Genomic DNA, 16,546 nt, shown 5'->3' with positions numbered 1-16,546 from the left:
CCAGTCTCGCTCCTTCACAGACATCACAACCCGGTCCACGGGCTAATAGACAAAAATGGGAGATGGAGTTAAGTTCAGAGGAGGAGCTACAATCCCTAGGATCAGATCAGGAGGAAGAGGGGGAGATAGCCTCAGAACCCCTGGAGGAGGGTAATAAGATATCTTTTCTCTTCAGGTGACACAGATGAGCTCCTAAGTGCAGTTAGGAATACTATACAGGTGGAGGAAGCGCAAAAACTGCAGTCGATCCAGGATGAAATGTTTGGGGGAATAACCATATCCACGCAATGATCCTGGAAGAATGGGAAGACGCGGAAAAACGGCTGGTCATACCCCGAGACTTCAGGATTTGTTTGCCCTTTGAGCCGGAGGACATTAAAATTTGGGAAGAAATCCCGAAGATTGATGTTCCAGTTGCTAAACTGGCTAAAAAGACATCAATTCCGTTTGAAGACTCCTCAAGCCTCAGGGAGCCCATGGACACGTAGGCAGCCAGCCTTCTAAAAAGAGCCTGGGAAGCATGAGCAGCGATAATGCAGACAAGCATAGCAGCTTCCTCAGTTGCCAGATCCATGTATTTGTGGATTGAGCAACTCGAGGAACACTTAAGCAGCAAGACTCCTGGCAAGACTTAGCTTCCCTTCCGTTAATGAAACTATCCAGTTGTATCCACAGGGATGAGCGTATTTGGGTCAGTGTTAGACAAGATCTTACAGAAAGCCTCAGATAAAATGAAGGGGTTTACAGAAGATACAGCAAAAAAGTTTCAGCCCTTTCAGAGATTCCATCCTTCCCAGAGACAAGACTATAGGAGGAAAGGGAAATCGGATAGGTGAAACTACCCCAAAGTGGGTAGGGGTAGAGCTCCCTTTTTGGCTCAGGTTCAGGCCTAAGGAGACAATGATGCCAGTCGCGTATGGGGGGTGGGCTCAGGCACTTTGCAGCAAACTGGCAGGACAAATCCCAGGACCAGTGGGCATTAAAGACCATCTCAGAGGGATATATAATAGAATTTATACGACCACCACTCAAAAGATTTATAACAAATCCTCACCTTCCAACAGCCAGTTCACCTATGTGGTTGAAATGCACGATAGGGTGCAAATTTTTTTTGTATATTGTATATGGAGGTAGCTGCTCCTGGTATGCACCCATTCACACTAGTTTGGATGTGCCAGGCAGTTTTTTGTTGTTTCTATGTAAGCTTACTGACCGAGCACTCCGCCCTTTACCAGGTAGTGATTTTAATTACTGCAGGTTTCCATCTACCCATAAATGCAGGCTTTACTGTGAGAGGTGTCCACATTCACCCAGGAATTCAGACAGCAGCCTAAGAGAGATATTCACACTGGTTAGGGACCCATCAGTCTTATGGGACCACCTTGACGTTGGTTGATGGGCAGACATTATATGGCCAAATTTTGTGCAAAGTGTCTCATTCATTTTTTCCTAATATTCAAAAGCAGTATTGCTATTCATATTTCATATATTTCATTGACATGCTTTAGCACGATAGGTGTATAACAAGGAAAAGTTGCACTGTATGTGGTTGGACATAAAATACCTAATAAAATCAGGTGTAATAGTTCCAGTTCCCCAGGTAGAGGAAGGCAGCTGTCACTACTCAGGCCTTTTCACCATCAGGAAACCTTTGGACAAATCCCAAAATATAATAAACTTAAAGCCATTAAATTACTGGGTAAAATACAAAAGGTTCAGGATGGAGTCTATAAAAATGACAATACCTCTAATAAACCTAAATGTGGATATGTGCAGATTAGACCTTAACAGTGCAGATTACCGTTTACCAATATACCCCTGCTGTCAGAAATACCTACTGTAAGATTTGAAGTAAAAATTCAAAACCGGAACGGCCACTTCCAATTTCAATGTCTTTCATTCGGTCTGGCCTCAGCCCCTCGGGTCTTCATGAAACTGATTGTAGAGATCATAGCCTATCTAAGAAGAAAGGGCATAGTCATAGTCCCCTACCTAGACGACTTCATGTTGGTGGCCAACTCGACATAACTACGGGATCACACAGATACAGTGATTTCAACACTAAAGAAGCTTGGATGGATCCTAAATTTAGAGAAATCGAACTTGGTGCCAGGAACCAGGAATATATTCCTGGGTGTCCTATTGGACTTCTGGTTGAGAGCTTCTTTTTTACCGGCAGGAAAACAGAAAACAGCGAGCAACAGAATTCGGCTGTTTTTAAGAAACCGCTGTTCGCTCAGGACGCCAATGAAGATCCTGAGCGTTCTAACATCTTGCTTTACATGCGTCCGATTGAGCTAGTTTCATTTGAGGGATCTTCAGAGGGCTATTCTATCGTCAACAGACTGCTTTTGGTAGAAAGGTTCTCCAGGCAGTGGTCTCACCCTAGAATGTAATAGTTTGGCATTCTCCAAGGTGCTGTCAGGAGGGACATCCTGGAAAACGGGGATTTGACTTACCGGTAATGATGTTTCCAAGAGTCCATCCTGACAGCAGTTTCCCTCCCTTATGATTTCCTATTATAAATGTGGGGTAACGTATGAGAATTTAATAAAGCATAAGTTGCATCCATCCTGGTGTGGTACTTGGAAAAACCACTGAGGGAGGTGGGTGGTATGGGTCTTTTAACCTCCTGTCCCTATAAGGATAAGAAGGACGAACTCCATGATGCGGTCAGGATGGACTCCTGGAAACATCATTACCAGTAGGTCTGATCTCCATTTTCGACCACATATTGGGTATTCGTGTACTCAGAAAAAATTGCACAACATATTGCACCATTCATTTTTTCCTATTATCTCCTTTTAAAATTAAAAACTTGGGACTAAAGTCACATTTTAGTGGAAGAAAATGGAAATGTTTCATTTACTCAGCCCAATGTTATACAATTCTGTGAAAAGTTCAGTTAAAAATGCTCACTACAATACTAGATGAATTCCTTAAGGTGTAGTTTCCAAAATGGGGTTACTTGTGGGGGTTTCTGTTTTGGCATGTCAGGATCAGGATCTTCAAAATGCAACATGGCGTCTAAAAATCGATTCCAGACAAAACTGCGCTCCAGAATTCAAATGCAGCCCCTTTCCTTCTGAGCCCTGCCCATTGTGGTGCCAAAGTTTCCATCATGAGCGAGTTCCTTCACTGCAGTTTTGTTCTTTTGTGCTTCTATAACAACAAAATGAAAATAATATCAATGGTGAATAATTTGAACTTTCAGATAAAATTACTTGAAAAAAATATCAAACTATAAAACCAAGTTTAATCTCATAAGATAGTTTATTAATAATTCCATTACCTCTGGGCATGTATTCAGGTTAGTGTAACAGTACAATAAAACTAGACTTTGTAACAAAATGTATATTTTATTTACACACAACACAGTATATAATAAAGAGTCATATTGCAGATTTCCTGTTCGCTAAAACCAGAAATATATCTAGCTTCACTAAATCTTATATATAAAACACATCTCTGCATAATCTGATAGTGTGGGGCTTAAAGACAAATAATAGGAAGCAACTTAGCTACGGGTATAGCAACATTACATAATAAATGACCAAGACAGCCATCTAGAAGGTTTTCGCCCAACCTTAGTGGCATAATCGCTTCAGCCCACTGCACTACAATTCAATTCACAGAAAAAAATATGGTGCAGGTTTTTTGGTGGTAATCATTCATTTTCAGAGTCTGAAAACTTTAATAACCCTTTTTCATGGAGTAGTTTTGTTCCTTTCAGCAAAAATAGGAATTGTGTAAAAATGCTTTGTAATAAATTATATGCATTTTGCCCAATACTTGGAATGAATCTAAAAAACAAGAAAAAAATAAAGACTTAAGAGCTTGTCCAATCCCATTTACGATACTTTTTTAAAGCAGGCGGCAGTGTATCTGTCACCAGGTGTCTGGTATATGCTACCACATCTGAGAGCAGCAACGTATCACTTAACGGGCTGCTTGCTGTCATTTTGATAAAAGCACTGCTTTATCTGTTGCAAGTTCTAGCACTTCTCAGAATGCTGAGCTCCGTATAACCCCGCCCACAGCACTGATTGGCAGCTTTCTGCCAATGTACAGTGTACACAGGAAGCAGCCAATCAGTAGTGAGGTGGGGTTATTCACAGCTCATGAATATGCTCGACTTTCTGGCTGCATGTTTACTAGTCCTCTGATGATAACTCACTGTTTTATCAGCAGGAGATTATCAAAACTACACCAAGCAGCCCAGTAAATAACACACTGCTGGAATCAGGGTTCCTGTATCTACATTAGGCTGCTCTCAGGTTAGTTGGCAGAAACGTTTTGACAGATTCCCTTTAAACTAAAGGAAAATACATTAAAAACTACAATAACACTACAAAATGTTAATTAGGCCATACAATAGATACTGCTATTAACCCCTTTCTGCCAGCTGACGGAATAGTAAGTCAGCTGGCAGATCCCCTGCTTTAAGGTGGGCTCCGGCGGTGAGCCCACCTTAAAGCCGCGACATGTCAGCTGTTTTGTACAGCTGACATGTGCGCGCAATGAGCGCGAGCGGAATCGCGATCCGCCCGTGCCCATTAACTAGTTAAATGCCGCCGTCAAGCGCTGACAGCGGCATTTAACTAGCGCTCCCGGCCGCGCGGCCGGAGGTGCTGGTAACGCTGACCCCCGTCACATGATCAGGGGTCAGCGGTGCATTGCCATAACAACCAGAGGTCTCCTTGAGACCTCTATGGTTGTTGATGGCCGATTGCTTTGAGCACCACCCTGTGGTCAGCGCTCAAAGTACACCTGGATTTCTGCTACATAGAGGTGATCTGTGCTTCACCTCTATGTAGCAGAGCCGATCGAGTTGTGCATGCTTCTAGCCTCCTATGGAGGCATATCAGAAAATCGCGCAATTTTTTTTATAAAAAATAACCTAGACATGTTAGGTGTCTATGAACTCGTAATGACCTGGAGAATCATAATGGCAGGTTAGTTTTAGCAATTGGTGAACCTAGCAAAAAAGCCAAACAAAAAACAAGTGTGAAATTGCACTTTTTTTGCAATTTCATCACACTTGGAATTTTTTTCCCGTTTTCTGTTACACGGCATGGTAAAACCAATGGTATCGTTCAAAAGTACATCTCGTCCCGCAAAAAATAAGCCCTCACATGGCCATATTGACGGAAAAATAAAATAGTTATGGCTCTGGGAAGGAGGGAAGCGAAAAACGAAAACGAAAAAACGGAAAAAGCTCCGGGGGTGAAGGGGTTAAAGATAACATGTTCATTATGACAAGTACAATGTAAAATGAAACTCCCCAACCAAACAATGCTTTTAACACAAAAACATTACACTTGTCTTGAATATTCATCTTCTATTTGTATATATTTCTAGAAGCTATTCTATCTATACACAAGTGAGACTACAGTGACACCCATGCTCTCCAAACTAATGACTCTCTGCTTTTCAAATGGTTGGATTTATTGATGTACAGACAAGGGAGCAGTAAGAATAGCCTGCCGATTAACCAATTCACCAACAATCTTCAGCTAATGTGAAAATGGGTCAAACATATTGTTAGTAATGTTGTGAGACATTATGGGTAACAAATACTTTTTTTCTTAGCAAGGGGCCCACTCAGGATAATTTTGTATTTATTATTACAACATCTTTCCAATAAAAGCTTATATTACCTTAAAATGACGGAACTATACCCTACCGATTTAAAAGACAAGATACCTAGCCATTAAGCACTGACTTACCTGGGGGTCTGTGATTATTTCCATATATCAAAATTTATAATAAAAACAAGCAAACAAAAAAAATGACTAGTACTAATATATATATATATATATATATATATATATATATATATATATGTGTGTGTAACGTAGCATAATGACATCTCATAACCATTAACCATTACAAACATACAATGCTGTAAAACTAACAATAGAAATAAAAGTATGTTTCTTAATTTTTGTATTGGGCTGCATTTTAAAGTAGTCAGTAAAATTGTCAGTAGAAAAAGATTTCAGTAGACAAAGGCACATCTCGGCACCAACCAGAACTCAAATCATGCCGGACAGCGCCAGCGTCAGTTGGCTACATCAGGCTTCCACAAAAACGAATCAAGAGAGCTTCTTTTCCGACTTTGCATGGTTGCCTTTTTTTGATCATGGCGAAGGCTTCGGATGGTACTATTAATCGCTGCCACGCAAGCTTTCCAGTCTTGGCCATTTTCCTTGAGATCAAATGTTGGGTAATTCTGCTGTAGAAAGTCTGTAGAAAGAAAAAATATGCAAAGGCAAAATTGAAATCCATGCCAACTGTATTTCTGTACAACTACAGCTCTGACCTCTGAGACCAAGTCACCCCTCTAGGTGTGACTCACATCTTGGAGACTTACGACATATACTTTGGATATTCCATAAATGTCTAAGGTGGCTATAACTCCTTTAAATAGATATATGTGCCCAGTTCATGCAAGGGACTTGCAAGGAAATGCTTCACTCCTTTTTCACTGGCCCTATACAGCTCAAAACTGCATTCACAGGATTACAAGTCGTTGTCAGAACCAGTCTAAACGGCATCAGACAAATTTGTACCCCCCTCACCCACCATACACATCAGACTAATGTTGGCATTCGACCAACAGTATAATGTATATGGGGCCCCAGACATTTGGATGTCAAAGCAGTTAAGGATCCAACATGCATAATTTCAGACTGCCTATTCTTTTGTTCTCAAAGGAATAAGTCACTGCCAGAGATGTCTGGCAGCGGCTCTTACTTACAGTAGACTACAGTGCTTAACTGAGCGAGTGCTCCTGTGTGTGGGAGGGTTGGGAAAGAGAAGAAGCAGCTGAACGGTCAGACAAAATATCATTGAGCCGAGAGCCATCTCATTTGTATGGGGAAGGATTAAGCATTATACATGCAGAATTTACTGTATGGTGCCTGGGGTAAGTGTATATTTTCCAGAATTAAAATTTCCAAGCAAGTTCTATACAGATCCTCAACAAAGAATGCTGGAACATTTCAGCCATTACGTTTGCAAAACTGTGAATGATGAATAAAGGATTCTATATGAAAACTGCAAAATGATAAAAGCAGCAAATATACATTTTAAGTACAAAACACAATGCTTATACCTCTTAATGCAGCAATTCTGTTGGAGTCTAATGGAAGAACCCCACGGTCCATGTTCCCATAAACATTGCTCTTCACAAGAATTTCCTCCGAAAAGAGATGCCTGATCAAATACCTAGCAGAGAGTTCTGGGCGAGACTTTCCTTTGCCAATATATATAACTGAGAAAGGTAACTGCACATTTCTCCAGGGTTCCCCAAAGTTTTCTAAACAAAGAAAAGAGAACTTTTTCTGTTCGCAAAATGTGATATCCTGATGTTTTCCTTCGGATAAATCAATTGTGTATGTACAAAAAACATGGTAATCTGTCACCAGATTTATGCTTCTCAAGCTGAAAGCAACAGAGTCATTAATTCCAGCGTTATGTCACACTAGAATTCTTGGCTAGTTTTCATATTATTGCCATTTTATCTTCTGCAGCTCTGCTAGTTCTCTCAATACTGAGCTCTGTAGAACCCTGCACGCACCAATGATTGATACCTTTCTGTCTACACTATGCAAAGGCAGAAAGTTGCCAATCAGTGGTAGGGGAGAGATAAGCAGATCTCATGAATATGGAGAAATACATAACAAAAGCTCATCATTGAGAGGACTAGCAGAGATATAGCAGATAACACAATGTCTTATAAAAACAACAGCAGGATTTAGCCAGACCCATCTAGCTTTGATTCCAGGTACACTAACAGCTCGTCATTAAATTGAATTGGTCGTGGAACTTGTAGTATAGTCATTTCTCCAAAGTGTCCCAGGAGCCATTGTCCTACTCGACAACACCAGGCTACTGTATGCAGCCTGTTTGGACTAAATGTGCTACCATGGTTTGTAGGGTCTCTTATCGAGCACATCTGTTATGTCGATGGTCGACAATTGCAAAGGGAGCTGACCCAATCGATTCTGATAATTTGTGTACCCAAGTGCATTCAGCATGGCAGAATATTTCTCAGACAACCATTAGTAACCTGACATATAGTATGCAATGGCATGTACGTGTGGGGATTCTTGTATGTGATCGATATTGAATAAAATTGAAGAGGTTTTAAAAATGTAGTTTCTATCTCTTCATCATTTGTATATCATTAGCATGTCTATTGATCCTGTGATTTTCATAATTCCACTACTTTTCCTTTTTGGGTTTTCAATTTCATTGTTGAGTGTAAGAGAGCTACCTCTAAACATAGTCTAGCTTAAGAGTATTACCTATAGGGTCCGAAACTTTCTGTTTTGTAGACATTCCAACCTTATGCGGTCCAGATGCCCGGTTACCCATCTGCTTATTTACAGTGTTAGCAGGTGGAGCGTTAGTTTTTACAATATTTTGGACATCGTCCGGGATTTCCACCTCATTATCTTCCTCTGTTGCATCATCAGAATCCAAGCAAATTGAGTCACCAGAAACTTTAGACGGGGTTTTAGGACACACACTGACCTTAATGGAAAACAGAAACACTTAAGCAGTTAGTTAAATGCCTCGATAAAGTAAAAATGTTCACACCTACACTAGAATTTCCTACATCAGATAAATACACAATTCAGTCATAACATTAAATCCTCCTGCTTAATACTGTGTAGATAGCAGCTCCAACCTGTCAAGACACAGACTCTACAAGACCTCGGAAGGTATCCTATGGTATCTGGCATCAAAATGTTAGCTGCTGATTCTTTTAAAGGGAACCTGCCAGTAGATAAATACTTTCCAAAATAAAGGAATCATGAAATAGGCACAGGCTTCCTCATTACAAATATGCATGTTCGAGAAACCTAACTAAGGACCCAGTCAGGAACAGAGAGAAAAGTCAAGAGGCAGCTCTCCTACCTGGCTTCACCCTGGCAGGCATGATTAACAGGTCTCCCCCTGTACACAAACAGACCTACCAATCATAACGAGCTGGGTGGGAGAAGACAGCGAGAGAGCTACCACTTTGACATTAGTCCCTGTTCGAGGCTTTCAACATCATTGCAATATAACCAGGGAACCCATCCCCGTTTCATGCTGCCTGTGGTTCCTTTTAAGTAACCTGTAAGTTAAACTGTTAAGTTTAACTGTTCGACTAATCAGGACCCCTTCCTCAAGTGGGCCCTTAGAAGTAGTGTAGGTATCATAGCAGCAAAGAGGGCGGTTACCCCAAGCCCACTTGGTGATGCCCAACAAGAGCGACTGTCACTTATAAATGTATAGGTGTGCACAGCATACAGATATAGTTAAACTGCGGTAGAGCAGGGAGGCATGGTCTCCCTGCACTACCGCTCTCCGTTTTGTAGTCCACAGGTCACTTTAGACCTGCGGCCTACAGAATGATAGGAGCACACACTATGTCAGCTTCACAGCACAGGTGGCATGATGAAGTAATTACAGGGGTTTTCCCATGAACAAAGTTCATTTTATTCAATAGATCTTGGAATAATATTAATTTTCACAATTGGATGTGTTCTGACCGTGCAGGAACTGCCCAGGAGATGTGGTATAATCAGACCATGTTCCTGTATGGTCAGACACAGCCATTACAGACACAGTACACAACAGGGGCACATGTATAAGATTATCTCAGCACAGGGACTTTTTTTTTAATGCATCCAATTGTGTGACTTATTATTATTCACAGATCTACTGATTAAACTCAACTTTAAAATTAATTTTGCTTTGTGGGAAAACCCCTTTAAGGCTACTTTCACACTTGCGTTTGTAGCAGCTGCGGAGGGCTGCGGACTTCCTCCGTGAAGCCCCGCCCTCCGCCGCTAGCTCAGCCTATTTCTGCATGCGGCAGGCATGCGGCCTGTGTACCTATATTTAACATTAGGTACGTAGGTCGTGCCGCAGTATGCGGATGCTTCCGCATGCGTCGTTTTGACGATGCGGAAAAAAAAAAATTGCTACAAGCTGCGTCCTACGCTGGTCTCCGCATCGTCAAAACGACGCATGCGGAAGCATCCGCATACTGCGGCACGACCTGCGTACCTAATGTTAAATATAGGTACGCCGGCCGCATGCCGTCCGCATGCAGAAGTAGGTGGAGCTAGCGGCGGAGGGCGGGGCTTCACGGAGGAAGTACGCAGCCCTCCGCAGCTGCTACAAACGCAAGTGTGAAACTGGCCTAACTGACAGTGGACACTATGCCTCAAGGTCCAGGTTTAGGGGAGTGTATATTTTAAGAGTTTGTAGTTACAGTGGAATGTTGGGGCAGTATACTATGAGGAGGAGACTACTGTGGGGGCCATCATACTATGTATGGGGGAATTATACTGTGTGTGGGGGAACAATTAGGAATCATACTGAGTGGGGGGCATCCTACTGTGTGTGGGGACAGGCTGTTGGGGCATCAGGAAACATTAATATCTTTTAGGTGCACTCAGTGTCCCTATAATTTAATGTCCCCTACAGGTATTATTGGGGATGAGCGGATCCATGGATGTTCAGGTTCCCCGATTCAACTGAACTTTAATCCAAAGTTCAGTTCAGGTACAGAACTTGAACCCGAACCCCATAGAATGTGACCCAAACGTTGGAGCTGGAAAATCTCACTCTCTCTCTCTCCTGCCCAGACTCCTGAACTGTGAAACGGACTTCCAGAAGAAGTCAGTGTTTGGAGTTCAGCACCAGAAACTAGATGTCAGGTATGAACCCCACACTTTACACTTCGGGTTCGCTCATCTCTAGGTATCTCTATGAAGGGGGCACATAAGAAGCATTATGCAAACAATAAATGTGAGCACTAGTATTACTTTCTAGGGCACTTACATAAAGCATTAGTATTTTTATGGAGCAATTTTACCATCTAGAGGGAATAAAGGGAGAGTTTTTCTATGTCAGAGTCACAAAGAAGAGCACTGTTACTATTCCACACAGCAAGTGCAGTAACAGGGACAAATACGCTACAGCAGGCTCAGCATAGGGATAACAACTTTGTGCAGGTTGGGTATAATGCTTTAAAGGCGAGAAGTCAAATGTGACTTTGATGTAAAATCTACACATGGGTCATGTCTGGAGAAGTTGTCATGGCGGTTTGGGCCAGATGGAAAAGATGGGAAAAGTGAACAACTCCATCAGAAACAACATCACCTGTAAATGTTGTAATATAACTGAACTTTAATCTCTTAATATGTTTTGTACACCTGGCATCTGCCATTGTACAGTCACTATATAGCAGGAATATTGGTCTTGATTTTTGTATAGCAATTTGTTTTCAGTAACAGCATAATTATCTGTTTAGTACTATTATTATAGTGCCATTTATTCCATGGCGTTTTACATGTGAAAGGGGACATACGTAACAAAAACAATTAAAATAATCTTGAACAAAACGAGTCACCGACCATTACAGGAGGAAAGAGGACCCTGCCCGCGAGGGCTCACAATCTACAAGGGATGGGTGAGGATACAGAAGGGAAGGGTAAAGCTGGTCGTGCAGCAGTATGGTAGTTCAGTGGTTACTGCAGGTTGTAGGCTTGTCGGAAGAGGTAGGATGCACTTTCATAGTTGTAAACATGGTTGCCTAGCTTATGGACCCACTCAAATGAGTTTCATTCCCCCACTTCCCAGTACTGGACCCCTAGCCATGCCTCTGGCCCCTCAGCCTTTAAAAGCCAGAACCTTCACAGATTAAGACATGCCTGCATTATCAGTACAGCTTCAATCTTTAGACATGCAGAAGGAACTATGGCGACATCATGGTCTTGTGACGAAAGGTCTTTTAGAATGTGGAAACCTGGAGGATTTGAAGACGAGGGAACATGGTAAATCCTCTACACTGTGTGATGTCAGTCACATACAGTGTGTGTGTGGCATTCACACTTATAAATACCAAAATTACGACGTTTGTAGGCTTATGCCAACAATAAAACAAAATGATGCTCATTCATCTGGTGATTGGATTGTTTATGCTGAAACAAAAGTCATTGTTCTCAGCAACACATTGCAACATGTATATAGGAAATTTCCTGCTGATAACATTATAAGTATGGGGGCAGAATGATCGATTTGTAATCATTCTACCCCAATCATTGTTCACCAGACTGTGCAAAGAGGTTGGTAAACAAGTGCCGAATGCACACGTATAGTCAATGGAACTCCTAAACATGATCTGAAAACAGCTCATATAAATGCATCCCAAGTGTTTCTGTGTGATGGTACACAGAAGGGGCACACTTTTACATTTTGCCCAGGGCCATATTTTGTCAAAAATTGTCCCTGCAGACTAGATCACCTTTTTCCAATGCTCAGTGATGCATGGTGGGTTCTGACACATTTCTACCAAAGCCAATGGTACCTTTACACCAATTTGTGGTACAGTAGCTCTTCTCTAGGATCTGTTAAGATGGGCCGTTACCAGCAAATATCTCAATTTTAAGAACTGACTGGTCACTTGCTGCTATAATAACATACATGGGACACTACTTCTTGACAGGCGCCATTGTCACATGACAGTATTCTCCTCCCATCAGTGGGTTTAATGTCATGACTGATCAGTGCAGATTGACCTTTTTAAGTATAGTACTTGCGAAGAACTCAATCCTAAAAGTATCAATAACTCAGATTTTTCTGCCACCGTTCTTGGAATTAATGAATTATTAAACTAAAGATTTCTATACAAAAGAATAATCATTTTCTCTACTGTATACAACTTACAGCTGTTAGAAAATACGCACACAGTGGGAAAATACACTCAACCAAAGGAAAAAAAGTATTTTGTCCAGGGAAATTAAAAAAAAAAAAAAAAAACTTACTGTACTTTTCTTTGTTTCTAAATGCAAACATCGAATCATGGCATTAACATTTGTGGTACAGGTTTTCCAGTCTTTTCCATATTCACTAAGATCACATACAGGAAATACAGATGCAAGAAATTCTGCAATACAAATAGAGAGCAGTTAAGCTTAAAATGTCATCCATATAAAAGCAGTGGACAATCCCTTTAAATAGGAGATTGATGTCAGATTCACTACAACAATTAATGTACAAAGCCACTGTGGACCTCTTGTGACTGTCAGAAATAGTGTGTTAATTGTCTGTGGCCACTGTCACACTGCAGTAATCCTAATAACCGTATTCCATCAGGATTTGTAAAAGGAGCTAACCTCGTTATAGCTTTCTCCGTGTAGTTTCCACTCTTGAAACTGACCAGATTAGCCCTGCCTAACCTGTAATACTAGACCAGGTTTGTCATTGCCTCTGAAGCTTTATAAATGCACCTTACCCACGTACCTACCGGTCATAATCATTAAGGGGATTGGCCACTACTTTTATTTTGATGGTCTACGCATAGGATAAGCCATCAATATCTGATTGGTGGGAATTTGACAGCCGGAACCCCCCTCTGATCAGCTCTTCGCAGCTGGGGCTGGAAGTTTTCAGAGGCTGCTAAAACACAGTAGCTCCATCATTTCAATAGTGGCCACGGCTGGGTACTGCAGATCCATCCCCTATTAATTTCATTCAAATGAATGGGGGGGGGGGACTTCAGTACCTAGCCAATATAGTTTTCGCAAAGCTGCTATTTTCCGGTAGCTTCCTGGTAACAGTTAATTGGCAGAGGTGGTGGGTGTCCTACCCCCGGTGTTCAGCTGCCGATATTAAGGACTGGCCATAAGTAAAGAGTAGTTGCAAACCTCTGTAGTAGAGAAACCGGTATTGAAGAGGATTTTCTGTCTCATAACAAAAGGAATATGTACGGTAAGCATTGTGGAGTATGATGGAGTTATTTAAAGCAAATATAATAAATTATAACTAATTCTTTACAGTTTTCATGACCATGGTACATGTGGATGAGCCTTCTAATACACTACGTAAAGAAGACATGTTTGAGAGGGTCTTTATCAGGTAAGATATGCTCATAAAACGGATTATTCCCATCTCGTACTTTTTTAACAAAATTGTATTTATTTATTCTACTCACTTATTTAGCACCACTAATTTTCACAGCACTTTACAGGCATCATCACTATTGTGCCCATTGGGGCTCACAATCTAAAATCCTTATTGGAGTGTGGGAGAAAACCAGAGGTAACTCACACGGAGAACATACAAATTCCTTGCAGATGTTGTCCTTGGTGGGATTTGAACCCAAGACGCCAGCACTGCAATGCCAGTCACAGAGCCATCGTGCTGCCCTAAATTCACACTTTATGCCATAAATGTTTGTTAGATGTGGGTCTCCCCAATGGGCCCCACATCTATCTCAATGATGGGGCCATTATGTGAGTGAATCAGTGGAGAGTTGGTTGAAATTCCCATACATTTACATGTGTTGCTCCCTCCATTTATTTGTCTCATTGAGGAATCCACACCTACCATACATTTACGACACATCCGGTATATTTGGCAACTTTTTTTTCTAAGTGTGTATTTTTATTGAAAAGTTTATCGTTTTTACAAAACAAAATTAAATCCTCCAGTAGCCCACCACCCTTAACCCAATTTTATATTATTTTTTACAAAGCCCAATAAATAAATCATATCAACCATACAAATTGTAAAAGTTATTCAGCAAAAGTGGTGCAATTACGGTACAGTACATAAAAGATGAGCTTAGTCCTCATGAGCTTTAGAAAAGGAAGCATAATATTGAGGTGTCATCATCCTATACATTTTCCTTTTGCTGAGACTATAAAAAGGTAGCGCATAATTTTACATATGGCTTAAAAGATCAGATTCTTTGCATTCCCAAAAAATGTGGATGAAAATGTCAAAAAAGGCCTGCTATATATCAACTAATAGATTAGGCTAATTCTAATCAGAAGCTTATTAATTCTCAAAAATGCAAACCAGGTATCAAACCATGGTGCCCAAATCGACTTGAATTTGTTGAGAAAGCGCCTTTTCCAGGTACAACAGAATCTATCTATATCTCTATACACACACAGTGCTGTTCAATGAGTTTACAAGCTATATAAAGCATTTTAGCAATAGGTATTTTACCTGGATCATTGTTTTCCATGTAACCAAGTACACATACACCAGAGAAGTCAGCTCAATTTATAGGTCAAATGCTTGGCTGTTAACGTCCACCACCCTTTTCCACTATCTATCCAGTTTTTGACAAGTCCAAGTAATGTGCAGTAGTGTGACATCACCAGCAAAACATCTCGGACAACGGGCATCAACTCTCACTCCCACTACATAGAAGCATTTTGGGGTTCAATAAACTATGTGTATTAAATATAATTATATAAATGTGACAGTCTGTGTGCCTCCCCATGAGATAATTGTGGAATCCTCACCAATAACTCCTGCCATTTTCATTCCTCTATAGGGCCAATTTCTCCTCTCAATTTTACCAGGATAATTATCTAGCATTAAACACAATAGAGACCAAGAGACCACGGATAGAATTCCAGAGGAATGTTCTAATTTACAGATGAGGTTTAGGACCTTGTTAACCTTAATACCCTCTTCATGCCCTTCCTTGTAAATCAGCTCCATTGGCATGATGCATTTGTAGGCATTTCTAGAAATCATTGGAGCCTATATGAATAAAGGAATTAAACATACCATTATCCAATAACTGAGCTATTCCCCTACATCCAATTCTCTTCCAATCCTCAAAGCCCTTCAAATAAAAAAGATTAGGTAACCATCAAGTTTCCCATATGGATGTAAATTGTGATGGCTCCTTGCTGTTCTGGATATCACAAACTTTCCAAACTTAGTAAATTGGTAGGGGTAACGTTAGGTGAGGCTTTGAATTAGTTACACTTCAAGTCCTCATATAAGTAGAGAGATTACCAAGATGTGGTTAAACAGCTCTCAAGAGTTGTGTCTCAATTCATCCCACTCTCTTTAATATTGAAGTTGTGCCGCTAAGAAATAGGCCCAGGGTTTAGGCAGTTGCATTTGGAGAAGCTTCATGACATAGGGGTACCCATTTATGGTATGTTTCCACGGTCCGGAAGCTCTGCACTTTGGATGCAGCGGATACCCCGCTCCGCCCAAAGCACCGCCCCCTGTTGTACGCGTGGTGATTCCGCATGTGTTCATTGAACACATGCGGAATCACCACATCGTATTCATAGACCGGGTTATTTATCTTGCAGAGACGGAGCGTCTCCGCAAGATAAATAGACATGCTACGATCTATAAAGACGCACCGCGTGTCCGGATATGCAGAGCCGATGCGGCCAACACATATAGTGGAGATGGGATTTCATAAAATCCCCTCCACTATGCTGTAACATTTGGACAATGAGGCTGTACACATCATCCAATCTGCAGCAAATCCTGATGTAATCTGCCCAGTGGAAACATACCATTATTCCAATTAATATTCTCTATTAATATTGTAGGTATTATTGAATCAATTACATCAAAAACACAATCTCTCTATAGGTTGTAACCAACCTAGGATCTGACTAGCAAAGTAATCACTGCACTCTATGTTGCTTTTAACAATGTGCTCAGTTATTATCTATCAAAAGTTAAAAAGGGGTTATTTGGCTGG

General features: G+C 41.0%; 1 protein-coding gene across 3 annotated transcripts in view; it reads right to left on the bottom strand.

Moving 5' to 3' along the window:
* Positions 1-3,028: 3,028 nt before the first annotated feature.
* Positions 3,029-16,546, bottom strand: part of BEND2 (BEN domain containing 2) — a 54,022-nt gene continuing 40,504 nt past the window's right edge. For 2 of the 3 annotated variants that reach the window (XM_077296320.1, XM_077296322.1), the window contains exons 8-11: positions 12,837-12,958; positions 8,316-8,544; positions 7,121-7,324; positions 5,940-6,249 (exon numbers count right to left, since the gene is read on the bottom strand). In XM_077296320.1, the coding sequence (XP_077152435.1) occupies positions 6,065-6,249; positions 7,121-7,324; positions 8,316-8,544; positions 12,837-12,958 (740 nt within the window). In that variant the 3' untranslated portion in view covers positions 5,940-6,064. Of the gene's footprint in view, positions 3,163-5,939; positions 6,250-7,120; positions 7,325-8,315; positions 8,545-12,836; positions 12,959-16,546 lie in introns of those variants that run through there. The other variant, XM_077296321.1, reaches the window with a different exon arrangement.

This window comes from Ranitomeya variabilis, chromosome 3 (genome assembly GCF_051348905.1).
Source record: "Ranitomeya variabilis isolate aRanVar5 chromosome 3, aRanVar5.hap1, whole genome shotgun sequence".
Taxonomy (NCBI): Eukaryota; Metazoa; Chordata; class Amphibia; order Anura; family Dendrobatidae; genus Ranitomeya; species Ranitomeya variabilis.
Note: the sequence above shows the minus strand (reverse complement) of the source record. Positions and strands in the feature narration are given on the sequence as shown.